The sequence below is a fragment of the Strix aluco genome, chromosome 9 (genome assembly GCF_031877795.1).
Source record: "Strix aluco isolate bStrAlu1 chromosome 9, bStrAlu1.hap1, whole genome shotgun sequence".
Classification (NCBI taxonomy): domain Eukaryota; kingdom Metazoa; phylum Chordata; class Aves; order Strigiformes; family Strigidae; genus Strix; species Strix aluco.
In genome coordinates this window covers 21,288,210-21,306,182 of record NC_133939.1, presented here as the reverse complement: position 1 = coordinate 21,306,182, position 17,973 = coordinate 21,288,210, and the positions used below count along the sequence as shown (strand labels likewise).

The window sequence follows — 17,973 nt, the reverse complement described above, 5'->3', positions numbered from 1 at the left end:
GGGAGGTTCACTCTAGGAGTTTGTGGTGGAGCAGAATGCCAATGTTAATACATACCATCCTCAATCACTAAGCATCCTCTCTCCCTCAAGAAAATTAGCCTTCCCTCTGAAATCCTTGTCAATGTTGTAATTATGAAAGTACAGATATTTTAAATGCAGTTGAGTAAATGTGCAAGTAGCGCTGGTTTTGTACTTTAAAAGCTCTGCCTTTATTTATATAATTGGGTTATAAACATAGAGGAGGAACTGAAAACCTCACCCTGCAGTGATGGAAATGTCAGAGGTCCCCTCACCCCTACCTCTGCCAGAAGTTACCTTGGATGAATTGTGCAGGCCATGGAACATACTCTAAACAAGCTATGAGAAGTCTGCTTTTAAAACATTGTTTTGGGTTTTTTTTAAAAATCAGGTCACTTTGCAGATCCAATTCAGAATTTGCTGCACATATTATATTGCCAGCCCTTGCTTTGGGTTAACCCGTATGTAGCGAGATGAGCAGCTGGAATATTTGCAACCTTTTAAATGAGGTTTGTGCCTATCTACATGGCTGTAATGATATAAGGCTTAATCTTTATCAAGTCCATTGAATTTGAGGGAAGAAGAAATGCCATTTTCTGTTAACTGTGAGATAGAAGCCAATGTTCATATTTTAGAAGATTCACCTCTAAGATACGCTGAAGTGATCTTCTTTTCAGGAGCTGCTGTGAACTTGTCCTTGCCTGGGAGGACAAACTGAGCAAGCAGGGGTGGAGGCACCAGAATCACGGGCAGAGTGTGAGCGTGTGGGGTGGCCGCGGGGAGATCGGCAGCAGGAGCAGAGCTGCTCCGGCCAATCGAGATTCTCTTCAGTAACTCTAATGTAGCGGGGATGTTTCCTCACAGGGGAGCCTGGGAGTATCTCTGTTGCATTATTGTTTCCTTCCCACCCCTTGCACTGCTGTGCTATAGAAGGATTAACCTCATGAAATTTCTTATGGCCTGGAGAAACTTCAATCTTCCTGACGCATGGGCCAAAGAATAGTCACGCTCCACTCTCTAGTAGTTGTGTTCAGGTTAGAGTTCGCCTGCTGTGAACGTACCTTTTTTAAAGCTTTTTTACTTTGTTGTAATTTAACAACAATCATTTCAATGTATTTATTACACAAGTACATGCTGAGCCACACAGATATTTCTGCCGGTATAGTCTTTACATCACAACTTGAAGCTATGTGAAGGAATTTGCAAGCTCTTTGGAGCAGTCCTTCATTTTATTCATATTCAGAAGTGGAAAAATAGGCAGGGACAACAAGGAACAAATTTAATTTTCCTTCTTAAACCCTGCCAGCTTGAATAATCTTTTGCCGAGTTTCCTGATGTGGCTATTCACATTCTTTCGTGAATTTAGACTGGCTGTTAGCAGCCTCCAAACAAAACATGGTTATATGGAGATTTACCTTGGCCCTGTTCTTGCTTGGCGACATGAGACGCAGAGCAGCCAACTGGTTCAGCTCATGCTACATGTCCTCTTCCAGCGACTGCTTCCTGTAGAAGCTCACTGCTGTCCAAATTAATGGGATTGTTGCTTTAGCTCAAGACTAGGAGATTTAGTTCTGGTGTTTGTGTCAGTGATCAACAAAGTCAGGAAACTGCCTTTACAGAGCATTCAAAAGCCCTTTTATTCGGAAAGAATCAAATCCAGGCTTCTGTTAAATGCAGTAAAGGCTGCCATCATTAAAACATTGAGGCTGCAAGTTTGGCCACAAAAATGTTACAGTAATGCAGTTGGTATTCAGTGCTTTCTGTCAGCATTGCCAAGCCTGGCTTTTATTTATTTATTTATTAATTTTCACAAGTCTCATGTCTTTCACACATTCCATAAATCCTCAGTGTTTACAGGCATCTCACTCATCTGAGAATCTCAGCTTCCAGTTTTTAAAGATCTGCTACTGGCCCTCGTGGACAGAGAGGAAGCATGAAGGTGTGATAAGGCTGATCCTCACAGGCAAAACCAGAAGGCTTATAAAACCCCACATTTAAAAAGTCAAATCATGATTTTTTAAGAGGATCTCATGAACTTGGGCTCCCATTTATGTGTCTCAAGTGCCTGGCGTAGACTGTACTAATGATTGCCTGGGACAGGCCATGGTTTGAGTGCAGAGGTGCTGTTACATACAGAGAGCACTGCAGCACTCGGATGGATTGGGGGAGGAATCCTCTTTCCATTTATTATATTCCTGTTTTAACTTCACAGCCTGAACGCTGCGTTGTGCACCCTGTTTACTGTGTGTTTCATAAAGGCCAGAGGACTCATCCTGTTGCTCTGAAACTGCTTAGCCCATCTTTGGCTGGATTTACTGTACAGGAAGAACAAACGGTTGCTTAGGAAAGAACTGTATTTAATGAGAGAGCTGGGCTGGACTTTTTTCAAACAAACAAATAAAAGCCAGCAATTCTCAGTTTGGCACGGACTTTGCCGTTTTGTTTGTTGCATTACCCCATTGTCTTCTCTATCCTTTTTTTTTTATTATTATTTCTTTGTTACAGCATTTCACAACCCATGGCCTGGATACTGTAATTCCTGGAGGAATGCACAGCATAATGGATACTGCATGATCGCAAAATAGTTCACCTCGTGCAAAGCTGTAGCAAAACTGATGCACCATGGCTGTTTCCTAATATCCCCTGCTTCACTGACTTTTTTTTATTTGGAGAAATTCCTTTTGCTTCCCCTCGCTGGGGCTACCCAGCGAGAGGAAGTGTAACCTTTCTCTACCCAGCAGCAAAAACGCAACGGTTTTGGAGCACTTCCCATTTTCATGTCTCTGTACAACACAGCACAGCAGTTACACTGCCCGATACCTTCTTCCCCGTGCTGCAGGCAGCGGAGCCGAGGTACAGAGATGTTAAACGACCCACAAAAGGCAGCGCATGGAGAAACAAACCCAGTCGCCTCCGCCGCAGCCCTGCCTGGGGAAAAAGGCAGGGGAAAGCCCAGCCTGCAGCTGTAGAAGCCGTTTTGCCAGACTGCTGAGGCCGGAGTGACAACAGTATTTTTAATTATTTTTTTTTTTTTTAGGAACTCATCCATATATCGCGATACTCGTGGTTTATTTTTAAAAGTCAGGTTGCTTTTTAAACTCCTCGTTCCTGCGGCCATTGCTGGCGTGCTGAGGGGGGCGGCAGCCGCAGAGTCCCCCCGGCCGGGCAGGGTCGCCCTCAGCCGGGGGACACCCACCGGCCCTAGGGAAGGCCCGTGCCGCCCTCCTACACCCGGGGGGGCCTTGCTCGGGCTTCCCGGGGGAGAAGGGCAGGAGGGGGGAGCCGCGGGGGCCGCGCAGGCCGGAGCAGGCCCTGCCCCGCTCCCGGCGGCCGGGCGCAGGCGCGCTGCCCCGCCGGCCGCTGCCCCCCGCCCCGTCCCGTCCCGTCGCAGGGCTGACGCGGCGGCGCCGGCGCAGCGCGGCCCGGCCCGGCGTGCGGCGGGGGGCGGAGCGCGGCCCCGGCGGCGGCCGGGATGAGCCGGGCGGCTCCGGCGGGCAAAGGTGAGGCGAGGCGAGGGGCGGCGGCGGCAGCGGTGGGCCCGTGCGCCCCGTCCCGACGGGCGGCCCCGGCCCCGGCCCCGGCCCGGCCTGTGCTCGGCCCCACGAGTGCGGGGCAGCGCGGCCTGGACAGAGGCCGCAGGACCCCCCCCGCCCCCCGCCGCCGCCGAGTGGGCCGGCGGGGAGCGGAGGCGGTGCCCGCCCGGAGCTCCCTGCGGCAGCGTTCAGGCCTCTGTCGCCCGCGCTGGCCCCGTCGCCGGTGGCTGGAGAGTGGCGGCGCCGCGGGCGGGCGGAGGCCGCGGGGCGCCGCTGGCCGCTGCCTCCCGGCCCTCTCCGCGCCGGCGGGGCCGGGGCCGGCTCTCGGTCCCTGGAATAGCGGGTCTGGGGAAAATCCTGGGGCGGTGCGGAGTCGTTCAGCGCCAGTCGGTGCTGGGGAGCACGGTTCGGCTCCGTAACTGGGAGAGCCAGGGCGGTGGTGGAACTGGGCTGCTGTAGAAAGGGATTTCCAGTTGTTGCAAGAGATTTATTTTTTTCTATCATTGGACTCTCGACCCTACTTCTGTGCCCTCAGGTTGTCTTTTGCTCGCAGAGACTCCCAGCCTCTTTGCTGTGTAAGCAGAGAGCTTATCTGCCCCAGTGCTGTTTGCCCTTCCAAACTGGCAGGGACAGGGAGCTCCACGGGGGTGCCTGTCGCAGGTGGGGTGCTGAGTGGTGGGGCAGGAACAGCAGAGCTGTGTTCCTTAGCTGAGGACTGGCTTTAACTAATGTGCTCTCCCCACAGCTGTCTCCTAACTAACTTCTAGCCCAGACTTCTAGCTCAGGAGAGAAGCAGATTGCCTTTGGTAATAGCCTCACCTTTATTTATCTACCTGTGTCGCTAACACAAGCAGAGAAGTCATCTTTTTTCAAAGCTGCAGGAATATGTTTAATACTTTTGAAAATATACCGTTTGTTAAGGAAAGCCTTTGGAAAACATCAGGGAGACCCTTGATCCCAGACATGTGCAAGGACCTCAGCTGAAATTTCAGGTTTCTGTTCCCTTCACAGGGCTTGGACAGCAAAGTTTGATAGACTTTGTTTCAGCTACTTCCACACTTCCGCCTTGCAGAGGTATTCAGGAAGGAAGGGACAAAGTTTGAGTGATATTTCATTAAATCAATCTAAAGCCTGAAGATTAAATATTATTTATGACCTTATGCCTGCCATACACAAAAGTGACTTTGGATTCTTTAATCTAGAAATTTTTCATCACTGATTTGTGACGGTATTTCTCTTAAATGCTATTTCATCTGCTATACATATCTCCACTGATCTAGTTTAGCCTAAAGGAGGATGTTTCCTTAAGTAAATTATAATCATCTTGCCAGAAATAAATTTAGCAGATGCGTAGCCAGCTGGGTGAGACTGAGAGTTTGTTCCCAAAAGCACTAGTTGAGAGAAGGGAAGAGACCAAAGTAACTGTAAGAGTTTAAGCCTTGCAGTGTGATAACTGAGGTCATCAGCTGTGTGCCCTGCCACGTTCCCATGAGTTGGTAACTTTGGACTTTGGCCATTTCTGTATGGTCTTGTGTTAATACATTATGTTTTGTCGAAGTGTGTTTTCCTAAGTCTTGTTTCACCTCTGGGACAAAATGTTTGGTTAACAGTTCACAGAACTGTGCTGGGCAGGTCAGAAAGAAAGCAAAGAGCAGATATTTCCCAGTGCTGTGAACCCACATTACTTCTGCATGTGCTAATTGAATCATTTCAGACTTCCTGACCTTATCAGCTTAGTTCTGGCCACGTGGTGGTTTGAAGAGAGACACCCTTCCCCAGCTTCCTCTCTCCAATTTTGCATTCCGGTGGGGGGAGGGAGGGCAGGCATCTTCTCGCACAGCATATCCCAGCTCTCTAACCTCAGGCCAGCTTCCTCTTTCCTGCTTATCTCCTGTCCTTGAGAGCCTGCCCCAGATCTCCACTGGGAAAGGCTGGACTCGCTGGGTGTTGCAAGAACCACTGCCTGCTGTGGGAGCAGGCGATGCATGAATTACTTGTGCCTGCCAATGCCATGCTCCCAAGCATTACTGATGCTCTTCAAAACCAGCTTCTTTTATGTTTTGAATAGCAATACTAAAATCTGGACAGTCTGGGGAAAAACAATAACAGCCTGAGAGTGTCCTGATTTCAGTGGGGATAAAGCTAATTTTTCTTCTTAGTAGCCATAACAGTGCTGTGTTTTGGATTCAGTATGGGATTTAGTATGAGAAGAGTATTGATAATACACTGATGTCTTTAGTTGCTGCTAAGAAATCAAGCACTTTTACTACTGCCAGCGTACAGGTGCACAAGAAGCTGGGAGGGGGGATAGCCAGAGCAACGAACACAAATTGACCAAAGGGATATTCTGTACCATGGAACATCATGCTTAGTATATAAACTGGGGGGAACTGGCCGTGGGGGGCGGATCGCTGCTCCAGCATCGGTCAGAGTAACTGCGTTGTGTATCACTTGTCTTTTCTTGGGTTTTATTTTTCTTTTTGTTATATTCCTTTTCATTACTATTATTGTTATTATATTTTATTTATTAAACTGTTCTTATCTCAACCTGTGAGATTTACTTTTTTTTGATTCTCCTCCCCATCTCACTGGGAGGAGTGAGCGAGTGGCTGTGTGGTGCTTAGCTGCTGGCTGGGGTGAAACCACTACAAGGAGTTAGCAGGTGAGCTGTATCTGAATTATGCACCAACTGCGTGTGTCTCGATCTGCTGCCCACCCAGACACAGCCCTGGATAGCTTGTGGTGATCTGAGCATGAAGTAACTGTGCTATGCCGTGCTACGGATTTGTTCTGCGCACGTGTGGACAAAAGGTTTCTGTGGTCTGACGCTTCAGGTGTCAGCTAGAAACCTTTGGTTAGAGTCCTGTCAGCAGCGTTGTCTGGGGCTGCTTTTTGCATTTTGTCCTTTTCAGTTAAAACCTGGGCTCTCTAAACCTGCCAAGAATAAATAGGACTGCTAAAGATTAATTAGCGGTTAAACTGTAACAGGCTTAAAATTGGTGAAAGATGTGAATGCTTAGTGTCTTTTGCAGTACTTAATTTCACTGAAGCTGCAACCAGTAAGTTGCAAGTGGTGTGAGCTGCTAATTGCTCTAACGGAAATATAGCATGTGTGTGTGCTGAATTTGTTATTCAGTAAAGGACCAAGGGCCTCGAATTCCTCCATTCCTCTTGTGTAGGTGTTCAGTGAATTTTAGGCCAGCTTTATGTGCAGTTGATAGTCACGCTTGCTTGTAGCTTACCAGAGCTCTTGGGATAAGTGTCTATTCTGAAAGCTGAGTGGTTCCCAAATATGTTTTTAAAAGCTTAGAGTACAAAGCAAATTTATAACAAGAAGCTGCCATTAGTACAAGAGCTGTGTCAGTTCAGGGTTGTCTTTGCCCAGTGCAAAAGAGATTGTGCCTTTTAATATTTAATCATTTGCAGCTGGTATGCCAAACAGCTGAAGGAGTGAGGACTAATGACAGTAAATTTCTTTCACTTATGGTCTTTGGCAGGTGTACAGCTTGGGCTTTTCTGGCTTTAAGATTTTGCTGGTGTAGTCTTGGCAGCATCCCTGTGCAGTGGAGGTGCGGCTTATACTAGCCAGATGACTCGTAATGGTGCAAGTTCCTCAACTTCAGAGGCTTTTTGTCTGTGTCAGTGTATGGGATGAAGACGTGACTTTCTTTTCAGGTTCTTAAATTTTAGGTGCCGCTTGCTTTATTTTTGGTTTTATGTTGCTCACTTCAGTTCCTTTCCTAGAAGTGCACTTTTAAGCCGTCCTTTCGCCTTGCTTATTTATGTTACCAAGGAAAACAGTAATACTCCTGTAGCACTGACAGAAAATAAGTTCCTCAAGCAGCAACTTTAATTAAATATTTGTGTATGGATTATCTTTTGTCGCTCTAGGTAATACTGCTATTAGAAAAGTGAACTGTTTCAGCTCCTAGGACTGGGATTAACTGCTCCTTGGAGGCCTTTGCTTTAAAGAGATCCAGACTCAAAATTGATTGTGTTTGAAAAAGGAGAGGGGAGGGCAGAAAAGGTTTGCTTGCATTATATGCTTAGTCAGATTTTCTTCCCCATTTTAAGGACAAACTTTTCTGTACAGAAAAACTTTTCAATGTGGAGAAATTGGTGTGTGCATCACAGACAAACATGAAGTATTTTTTAATCCTGCACATTATAACGTGAAGCATTTTTTAATGATCTAAGTTAAAAATGAAATGGAAAAACAGGTGGGTAGAATAACTTTCCTAAGATCTTCCTTGTTGCAGTTTAAGAAGCCAGATTTCACGATGCTAATGTGCAAATGAGCTATTTCAATTGCTGTTGCAATTGATTGCTTTGAAACTGTGGCACCACTCTTGTCTCTCAATTCAGGTTTGCCTCAGGTTCTTTTTGTTGTCAGGACTTATCTTTGCTAGAATCTAGTTCAGTATTTTTCCCACTGTGATCATTAGTTCAGTCTACTATGGGTGTAACAATGGCAGCTGTAGGCATTTCAGCTCCTGCATAATCCACAGCTGTTCAGAAGACCAGCAGTTGCTCAGCCTTCTTCCACATCTGAGGCAGTACCCATGGAGGAGATGCTTCTTGTTGGACTTTGCTACGAGAGAGCAAGGAGGAAAGTGATGACTCCAAATCGTTCAGGAGTGTTCTTAAAAACCAGAAGGTGTATTGCATAGGTGGTGGGCACGTATTGCTGAGACTCTGAGAAGCAGTGAAACCATTACCTTCACACGCTGTGCTCTTCCTAGAGTACTCAAGACTCGCTGTGTTGGCAGAAGCCCCTTGTATACGTGGCTCTGTTGAGAACGCTGCAGCTTTGCTGGGTTTGTTTGTTTTACCTGGATGGGAGTGTGGCTGGAATAAGCTGTCCTAGCAAGACTGTGGTTTGGCTGATGTTTACTGGGGCCACTCAAGGAATGTTTTGTAGGTACTGTACACAATAGACAGACGTGTAGAGTTTGTAGCATAAAAGCAGGCATAAACTGGTTCTAGTGTAGAGAAATATCTAAGTTTTATAAGAGCAAGTATGAGAAAATGAGCATGATGAGATATGTCCTGATTTTTATGATAAATAAGTTGCATGGTGACTAGTAGAGAATGACAAAACAGCTCGACCCTATTGCAGTGCTTTTACTGTTAAGCTGTACTGTCTTGCACATCTATGTGAGGGGAGGTAGCCAGGTTCCTTTCTAGGTTGTAGGTAGTGAACTCTGTACTGTTTTCTGTATGGTGGGAATACCTTACCCATGTGCTAACTGATATTCTTCATCCTCTCTGCATTTCTACTCCCCTCCCACTCCTCCACCAAAACAAAGCAGCCACCTCCTCTTTGTCTGAGTAGAGTGAAAAATGCAGAGAGGTTCCAAAGTCAGACTTTAAATACCTGTTTTTGCAGGTGTCTAGCATTCATATTTACCTTTAAAGTCTAATTGTTGATGGCTTTTTTTCATTTATAGGCTCCTTTATTTTCAAATAGGTGATGCCTACAGGTAATGCTTGGGACAGATGTGGCTAAGGGAAAATTTCTATAATAGTCTAAGTCAGAAGCAGTTGGATAGAGAAGGGGGACAAAGTTCACTTCTGAATTTGAGAAAAATACAAACTGATGTAAAATACAGGATGTGATGTACTTGGTGAAGCTGGGACAATTTACGTGAACCATCCTATGTTGTGTGTGTGGCTGATGCCTTCCCCTTGTGTTTCTGGATTTTTCTACCTTTGAATTACTATTTTTAGTTATTTAGTGAAGATGAACAGCAATTACTATGGAGGCTTTACACTCTTGTGTAGTCTCAGATATATCCTTATTGCACACTTTGAGATGCAGGTTTTTAGTAGGGAAAGGGATTTTTAAGGTGGTTATCTGGTGTCCTGCATTGATATTGCTTTGTTAATGCAAAGATAAACACTGATTATAGAAGCTGATGGTGGTGGTGTCATAAGGAGTGAGCTGTTACTGTAAATATAGAGGAACCACTTCACAGAGTAAGCTGTGTCATTCTTTATCTAGTCAGAGAATTGAAATTACTGTGGCAGTATGTGCATTGCTGTTCCTTTAAGGAAAAAATTTGTGTGAGCGTGTGAAGTGTCTTCAGAGTGCCTGCTACCATTTATTGCACAAGAAAAAGCATTTGCTTTGTACAGTGCTGATGGAATCAGGTACCTGCACACACTTGTTGACTAACTTGGACTTCAAAGTTTTGTTTTTCAAAAGCCTTTTGAGGCGACCTAGTTAACTGTGCTTGCTCTACAACATGGCTATTGAGAAAGATTTAACCTCGGGCTAGAGAGTCAGAAATTACATATAGGGAGCGTGTGCTGGGAGGGGATTACCTGTTTATTGTTTTACCTCAAGGGAAGGTAAATGAGAAGAGCATGTTTACGCACCAAGCCATTGCAACTATTGCTGCTTTTTCCTTTTGGTGCAAGTGAGAATGTCCTAGGGAATGTGGGATTGTGTTTGGAGAACGGGTGGAATTTTATATAGGCGTGTTGCCTGAGGAATGTGCCTTAGTGTTTTGCTATTATGTTACAGTCCAGATAACTCTGAATTCATTTCCCTTATTCTTTCAGCTGTTTTTCAAGATCATAATGCAGCAGAAAAATGAAAAACCATAGAAGACATTTGCTTTGGAAAAGAAGTCAGTTGCTGGCCCAGTCTAGAAGATGGACCACTGGATGTGGGGAGCTTGGGAAATACTGCTTGCAAAAACAATTTTTCCTAGCTAAGAAGAAAAGGCAGAGTGCTCAGCTAATTGTGAGCTTAAATCACAATAAACTGTACAGAAGACTGCAGTGCAGAAGGGAGGCACTTGAGCTCCAAAGCAGGTGGGCTCCTGATGTGCCTCTAAAGGCAGAAACTTATCAAAAACCTACTGCTGAACCATACAGCTTTCCTTACAAAACTACTGAGAGCAAAAAGATCCTGTCCCTGTCACAAAGCCGAAAGCCCATCTGGAGAAGCAGTAAGAAAACTCAACAATGAATCCTTTCAGAGTGAAGATCCCTTGAATGAAGAATTTGAAACTGTAGCTATTCTTAATAGCATCTCTGGCAATATCCATTATGTCTCATGTGGTACGCTGGATGGTGCTGCCTTACCTGTAAAGAAAGGTGGTTTTGTACATAGTGGGGAGAAGAGCAATAATGGTGAGGGCAACACAGTCCTAGTAGTTTTAAACAACTATAAAAGGAAATGCTGTTGCAAAGGGAGTGGAATGGAACTTGTGGCCCCTTGACAACTATAAAGAGGTCCAAATTTAATCATCATACTGTAAAAAAGAGATCTTTATTTATGATGCATAAGAAACTTTCTATGGTTAGGTTTCGGTATAGAATCATAAAATCCCCAGAACTTCAAGCAAGAGGCAAAACCTGCAAATTGAGAAAAATCAAGCCAAGGTGGGTGGAGAAAATTACGAGGGACCATCAAGAGACACTCCAGCAGGATTTTGAAAGTGGATTGTGTAATTGGCTTTCTTACTGGAAATCTAAAAGTAACTGTCTTTGGAACCGGTACAACTTACCAGATATGAACAATAATACACCCAAGTCTTTAGGTGAGGAGAACAAAATCTGCGCACCCGAGATCTGCCGTACGCAGGATGCATTCCCGCGTGCTGAGCTGTGTTCTGAGGAGCCGGGATCCGGAGGGCAGGATGGCCGTGCGGATGCTGTCCCGCCAGAACTGCATGCTAGAGCTTCTCCAGAGGCAGAGACCTTGCACCAGGTGGAGACTAACGGGGCTCTGACAGAGGATCATTGCTCTGACATTTTCGTCTCCGTGATAGGAAAAGAAATTGCTGTTTCAGGTCAAGATGACGCAGAATCTAATGAGGTTATGGGTGTAGATGGAATGATACTGTTGCAATCCTCCTTGCAGGATTCTGATGTCAATGATAATTTTGCAGATGGACCTTTGTGCATGGAGCTGATGCAAAATGAGGACAGCTCTAGCCAAATGGAAGTAGAGGGCTCCTTAAACCTGGACATTTTTAGTGCAAAGTTACTAGATCACCCTTACTGTAAAAGTCCTCTTGAGGAGCCTTCACCAGAAAGCACAGGACTAAAATCAGGAACTCGGAAGGGAGGCAAAAGGAGCAGTCAGAAACCTTCCCGGGTGGCTGATGAGCAGTTGGCAACGTGGCTTTGTGGTATACCTTTTAAATATCTTAGGGCTTCCAGGAGTTCCTGAAAACTGCTGGATGTATCGTGGAGTTTACATGTTGCATTAATTCCTTTATTAAAATGGTTTCTTACTGTGAATTGTAAAGGGTGCTTAGCATAACACTTAATGAAGTGAGGCTGCAAAGAGGAGAGCTGCATGAAGGAAGGACAAATCAATGCTTATCTGACAAGCTATTTTGAGGGATAGTTGAATGGTGCCTCTGCTTCTTTTGTTTTAGAGCATACAATGTAATTTAATTGGAATCTCTGTGGAAAATGTTGATAGACATTTCAAATGTCTTTTATCATGTCGTTTCAGAAGATGATATGGGGTTAAAATTTCCAATTTTTTAAATGGTTGACAATTATTATGCTTAACTTGGTTTCTGAAAATCCTTAGTGATCTAATAATTCCTTCCAGCCTTATTCTCTCTTCTCTTGCTCTGTCTTAGACTGAAACTAAAATCACTTAAAGAATCTCAGGTTTTGAAAGCCAAATATTGTTCATTGTCACTTAGTTTTCTCTATGGTTGTTCATAAGGTAGGCTTACCTAGGTTGTTCATAAAAACTCAAGACTAGTCTTAGCAAAGGTTCAGCAAAAAGGCTTTGGGATTTTTTTACCCAGTGCTGAGCATGCAGTATTTGATAGCTTCTCTAAAGAGGAACGTAGTAAAAATAGTAATCGGTGTCTTATGTATAGCGGCATACTATACACATAGTAAGGAGCAGTAGGCTAACACGTTGTGTCACCTAGTACCATTAATATAATGTTCAAGTTCAGTGGCATTCTGATAACTGAAGTCTTGCCTTTGCCTGAAGCTGGTCTCAACTACTGTTAAATGGATTGCTTGAAGTTTCACGTGCCCTGATTTTTCTGCCCACCCTTTTGTCCTTCAGTTTTGCAATTGATTCTCTAAAGCAAAATGTGAAGAAGCAGACACTGAACCTCAAAAGATGATTTAGCTTTCCACATACATAACCACAGCTTTGTGTGGGATGTGTTTCTCTATGACTGACTTTACGTGGTCCAGCAAGGACCAGGCACTCTGTGGGAAATGGAGAGGAACTGTGGTACTACAGTGAACAGACCATTTCTGCAATGGGGTTTTAAAGTTTGTCCAACAGAAAAAGGGATGTAGTCCTATAACAGTCAAGAACCAAGACTGTATCAAGGGGGCGAAGGTTAAAGTTTTGTGGTCTGGTAGGCAGTCATGTTCTTGTTCATGGGAGGCCTGAATAACTTAAAAAAAATACAATTAAAAAGACACAGCAAATGCACTAAACTTTCCCATGCTTGACAATTTTAAGAGAATCCTTACCTAGCTTCTGCATGACAGAAGGTGAGACCAGTTTCCATTTTCTTCAGAGCTGAGGGTTCCTCTCTGAGGATTAAAGCCAAGTCTACACTATATATACATTCATACTGCTAGCATAGCACTTCTGAATTTGCTCAGATGAAAAGCTGTAAAAAATAATTCTAATTTTGGTATAACTATGTACAGGAGTTCTTGTCTGTTTAGGAGGGTTGTTAATAATTAACTGCACCCTAAAAGATACTGCTAACCTGACAAGAGTTCCGAGTGTAGATGTATGAAGGAGTTATAAGTGTTAGGGATGCTCTTGGGTTTTGAATTTCTCTGCAGCAGCTGAACTCAGATGTTAATGGGCTGCAATATTTAGTACATTCTGATGTGCTATTAGGTATCAAACAGAGCTCCATGGTAAATGCTGTTTGTGATGGGTGTCTGATCTTGCACCAGGTCTGAACTTTGTATTTTCCTCCTTGAGTTGTTCAGTTACACCAGCCCAAGTGAGGTCAGAGTCTAGCTAGAGGTCTCCTGGAGCTCTGCTGCTGTCAGTTGTAACTATAAGAACAATCCTTCCTTTGTGTGTATGAATAAAAAGCTTTGAAAAATTTTATATGTTAAAAGAGAATAAGGTACGCTTATAAGCCCTGTGCATTGTCTATCTAGACTTCTAGCCAGAGTGAGAAATAGCCTCCCTGTCACAGTCTACTAAGATGTAAGGGGTAAAAGTTGTTAGGCAAGTATGTGGCAGAGTTGCAATCTTCCCCTGAAGAATGATTCCTTGTTGTCTGACCTCACTCTTCAATCTTCCATTCCTTCTGTCACACATACAGGTGTACTTCTTCCTATATCTTTGCTGCTTTTCTCAGCTCTTTGTGTTTTGTTCTTAGTCTCTCCTGTTTTGATTCTTTTGTTACTGCTGTTCTTCTGGCACTTTTTTCTGTCGGATGTTTCTCTCATCTTGCTTCTTCCTATCCTGATCTTTGAAAGTTTCCAGGAAATATTATCAAAGCCTTAGTAAGCAGAGAGCTGAATATACACTGCACTGTCCAGTGATGCTCTCTGCCATCACACCCCAGCCTGGGAAGAGTCCTGGAGTTTGGGTTAGTGCAGTTTCCCTGGATCTCAGATCCAGCTTTCTGTATACAGAACACATCTTTTCTGCTGCATTTGAAAATTCATTTTCAGAAAGCTGGACAAATTGGTCTTTTTTTCTGTTATTCACTAGCAAGTGTTGAAATCCTGTTTTCCATTCTCCTTCATTCTCAAAGTGGTTTTGAATGCCTGGGTGGGATTTATGTCTCCAGTGTTCTAGTCTTGTGTCTGAGGAAAAAAAAAAAAAATCTATTTCCTAGGTTTTTTTATTTCTCCAGCATTCATCTCTTCATTATTTCCTAGTTAATACATTTTGTTTCTGGTGTTATGGTTGCCCAGTGCTTTTCCAGGCAATAGCAGGCTGACATGGCTGTCCGTGTCACCTTACATGCCATCCCTAGGATACAAGGGTAAATGAGTTAAACTTGCTGAGAATCTGTCTGGTGTCTTTTCCATTCCCTGTGGTGACAGCAGAGGAACTGGACAGACTGCAAACACTCTGCCAACCAAGGCTGCTTACATTTGAGGAGAGTAATTCTGCATGCTGTAAGAACAAGGTGCTGGATTTTCAATGAAAACTGTTGCAGAAACCGATGGCTTTTCATGTTGCAGTAAAATTGTTTAAGATGCTAATTGAAATAGGCAGTGGGAGGGAGTCTCCTCGTAGCACTGGTATAATTAGTTTGATGTAGATATGTGTATATATGGCGAGAATGGGGTCTGATTTTTTTTCCTGTAAAGCTGAGTGTTCAGATTCCTGCTTTTTATTTTTGTCCTCCTTCCTCTACCCCCGCTTTTATTTAATGTTGCCAATTTGAGCTTAGTTTACTTAAATATATACTTGCCATGTGTGGTGCTGTGTGTTGTTTGGGTGCAGAATGATTGCTGCTTGTACTTGGAAGAAATGACTGCTTTATTGGACTAGTGAACTCAGAAGGTTTTTTATGTGTTTGCACTTTCATTTTTCTGGTATATTTAAAGGATTCCTAGATGAAGTTATGAAGAAATATGGCAGTTTAGTACCACTCTGTGAAAAAGATGTCATGGGAAGATTAAAGGAAGTCTTTAATGAAGATTTCTCCCATAGGTGTGTAGCAGTATCAAATTCTAGACTTTGTAAAGGATAAATTGCTTGTATTGCTACTGCACACTCCACATCTAACACCTAGCAGCACAGAAGTCAATTTGACATGACCTTGACTTACTTTTTTTTCTACCTTTTCAATCCTGTTTTAGAAAACCTTTTATCACCAGGGAAATCATGAAGTATCGGGAAAAACATCCAAAAACCTCCACTTGCAATTTCCGGGTCTTCTATAATAAGCACATGCTAGATATGGATGATTTAGCTACACTGGAAGGCCAGAACTGGCTGAATGACCAGGTCAGAGATGCTTGGTGTTTATGTGCTTCCTTACCCCTTTCTAGCCCATTTATATTAGGATATTAGTTATGCACCTTCTGCTATGTTATAGGTCGACTATCCTCACATTACACTTGAGAAGTAAAAGAAGTGGTGAGCACCTTTTACAATGTCAGGTGCAATAATAGTGGTTACAAGTCTGGAAGACGGGAGGTGTCACAACTGAACTCTTTCCTTTTGAAGAAATTATGCTGTGCTAATTTGAAAAAATAGTGGCTACCCATATTGGTTTTAGTGTCTTCCCCATCCCCAAGCTTGGGCAGATTACAGGAACAGTAGAGTGAAGCAGCAGACTGTGGCCCACAGCCAAAAAGCCAATAAGGCTGAAGTGCCCAGGGCATGCACTAGTGGACTTAAATTGAATTAAACTGCGTTTCGGATTGAGGCAGACTTCAAGCAGCCAGTTACAGTCTCTCTCTGGGCTGATCACTATTAGTTCCAGAGTGCTTGTCCTTCAGACTACAGCAAAATGTTACGTAATTGGTCACCTCCTTATTGCTGTTTTAAGTGTGAAGGGTCCAATGTTTTATGGGAACTTGTGAATTTGGGTTTTACAAAATTACTCTGTACATATTCAAACATTTACTAACTCTTACAGATAATTAACATGTACGGTGAACTCGTAATGGATGCAGTCCCTGAAAAGGTGAGGGTTTTTGTTATTATGCAAATGTACCTAATGAGAGATTGAGAGGGAAGGGTGACATATTGAATATTTCAGACACAGAATCAAGATTTAGCTCAATGATGTTCTGAGTGGTTCCATTATAATTTGTTGCTATCTGCAGCTCAAATTTTCTTCCTTTCCTGTGCTAAAATACAGTTTTCAGTGCTGTAGTTTTTGTTTCAGGAACTTATTGGATTAGCTCTGCAGGTGCTCTCTGGTAACCTGATGTTACTGATGTACCTGTAGAGGACAGGTGCCCTGTTTTTGCCTGTCCCACTCACCTTTCTCCCCTAGAGGTTTCTGTCTCTGGCTCCTCTGTGTCTAAAGTGCTTTATCCATGCCCCTGCTCACCAGTCTGGTGTTTCAGCTGAATTTTCTGACGAAGATGGATTTCTGCTGGGATGGCAAACCATGAATGGTAGCATCTGAACCACGCACATGTGCTGCTTGCACTCACCCGCCCGCCCACCTCGCAGCTGTGGGGGCCGTAACAACTCAAACTGTGTCAGCTGCCTGCCTGGTGAATGTGAATTGATGCAGAGCTGCTTGGTTACACGGCAGTATTGACTCTGCAGGACTCTTTGGTTTGTGCATCCTCAACAGAATGCTTACTGCTTTCCAACTGCAGTGTCTAACTGTTGGTGGCAGTTGAAAAAAGGAAGGAGAAAAAAAAAAAAGAACAAGAAAACAATCCCCCCCTTCTGTGACTAAATTTGCAGCAGTGGCAATTATAAAAAGCCATCTGTTTGCTAGTAGAGCTAAACAATTTTCAGGTGAGACCACAAAGGAAGAACCAAACAAAGCCATTTTTAGATTAGCTCTGCAGAATGTAACTCTTAAAATCTTCAAGCTCAGAAGAAAGAGTGTTGTTGCTTTGATTGGTGGTGATGGTTATTCTTCATTAGTATTCTCTGTACTTCCCGAGTGTGTGCTAAGGTTGTGGTATTGGAGATTGTATCTGTTTGCTTGTGTCTGCTTTTTCTTCACAGTGCATAATTGAAATCCTCATGGGAGATTTTGTGCTGGTACCTCAGAATGTGGTTTTGAAGTCTGTTGGCATAGCTAATGGGTGTTAGACTGTGTTTTCAGATGCTGAATTTTCTAACTTTTTTTGTTAAGTAATAACTCAAGCCTTCTACCACCTTTACACTAGCAGAATTATTAAAAACAGATGTTGCAGATTTCCATTTGTATTAATCTGTTCCTGTAATTGCAAGAAGCTAAGCACAGGGAATAATAGTGTTAACCTGGAGCTAAATAATTTTTTAACATAAACCTACATTTTTTGCCATAAATGTAGGTTTTTAGTTACAAAATGGATGTGTATAACTTAAAAATGCTTTTAAATAGCAGAATATTGTTTTTTGTCTGGAGCTGGTCATAGTAGTTGAATACAAATGACCATGTTGTTGGATTAAATCTCATAACTGTTCTGATTTTTTTTTTTTTGAGTCTCAGAGCTTCCAGCAACTAAAAGCAGAAGTTACTCCCTTCACCACCACCTCCATTTTGCCAGTCCAGCATTCTCTTCCTTAATTCCTGTAAAGAACAACAAAAACTGTAACTCCTTATCCTCATGTTTTTCTCCCAAGTCCATCCCCAACAAAAAATTAAACATGATATGCTTGGAGATACAAAAGCATAAATATAAATGCTGCAGTGGCTCACATCATATATTATAGGGAAATAAGGCTTGCTTTATTTGCTTGCTGAAGAACAGCAATAGTTTAGGCTTGGCAAAGCCTATGTTTGTCCCTACTGGGGTTCTG

General features: G+C 43.4%; 1 protein-coding gene across 5 annotated transcripts in view; it reads left to right on the top strand.

The window, feature by feature from the left end:
* The window catches only part of SENP5 (SUMO specific peptidase 5), a 198,273-nt gene that overhangs the window by 138,475 nt on the left and 41,825 nt on the right, over positions 1–17,973 (top strand). For 3 of the 5 annotated variants that reach the window (XR_012624317.1, XM_074834171.1, XM_074834167.1), the window contains exons 1-5: positions 3,429–3,518; positions 10,119–11,698; positions 15,096–15,201; positions 15,351–15,498; positions 16,136–16,183. Coding sequence is in view for 4 of the 5 variants with exons in the window: in XM_074834171.1 (XP_074690272.1) it covers positions 10,741–11,698; positions 15,096–15,201; positions 15,351–15,498; positions 16,136–16,183 (1,260 nt within the window). In the remaining variant the exon portion in view is untranslated. Of the gene's footprint in view, positions 1–3,428; positions 3,519–10,118; positions 11,699–15,095; positions 15,202–15,350; positions 15,499–16,135; positions 16,184–17,973 lie in introns of those variants that run through there. The other 2 variants (XM_074834168.1, XM_074834169.1) reach the window with 1 other exon arrangement.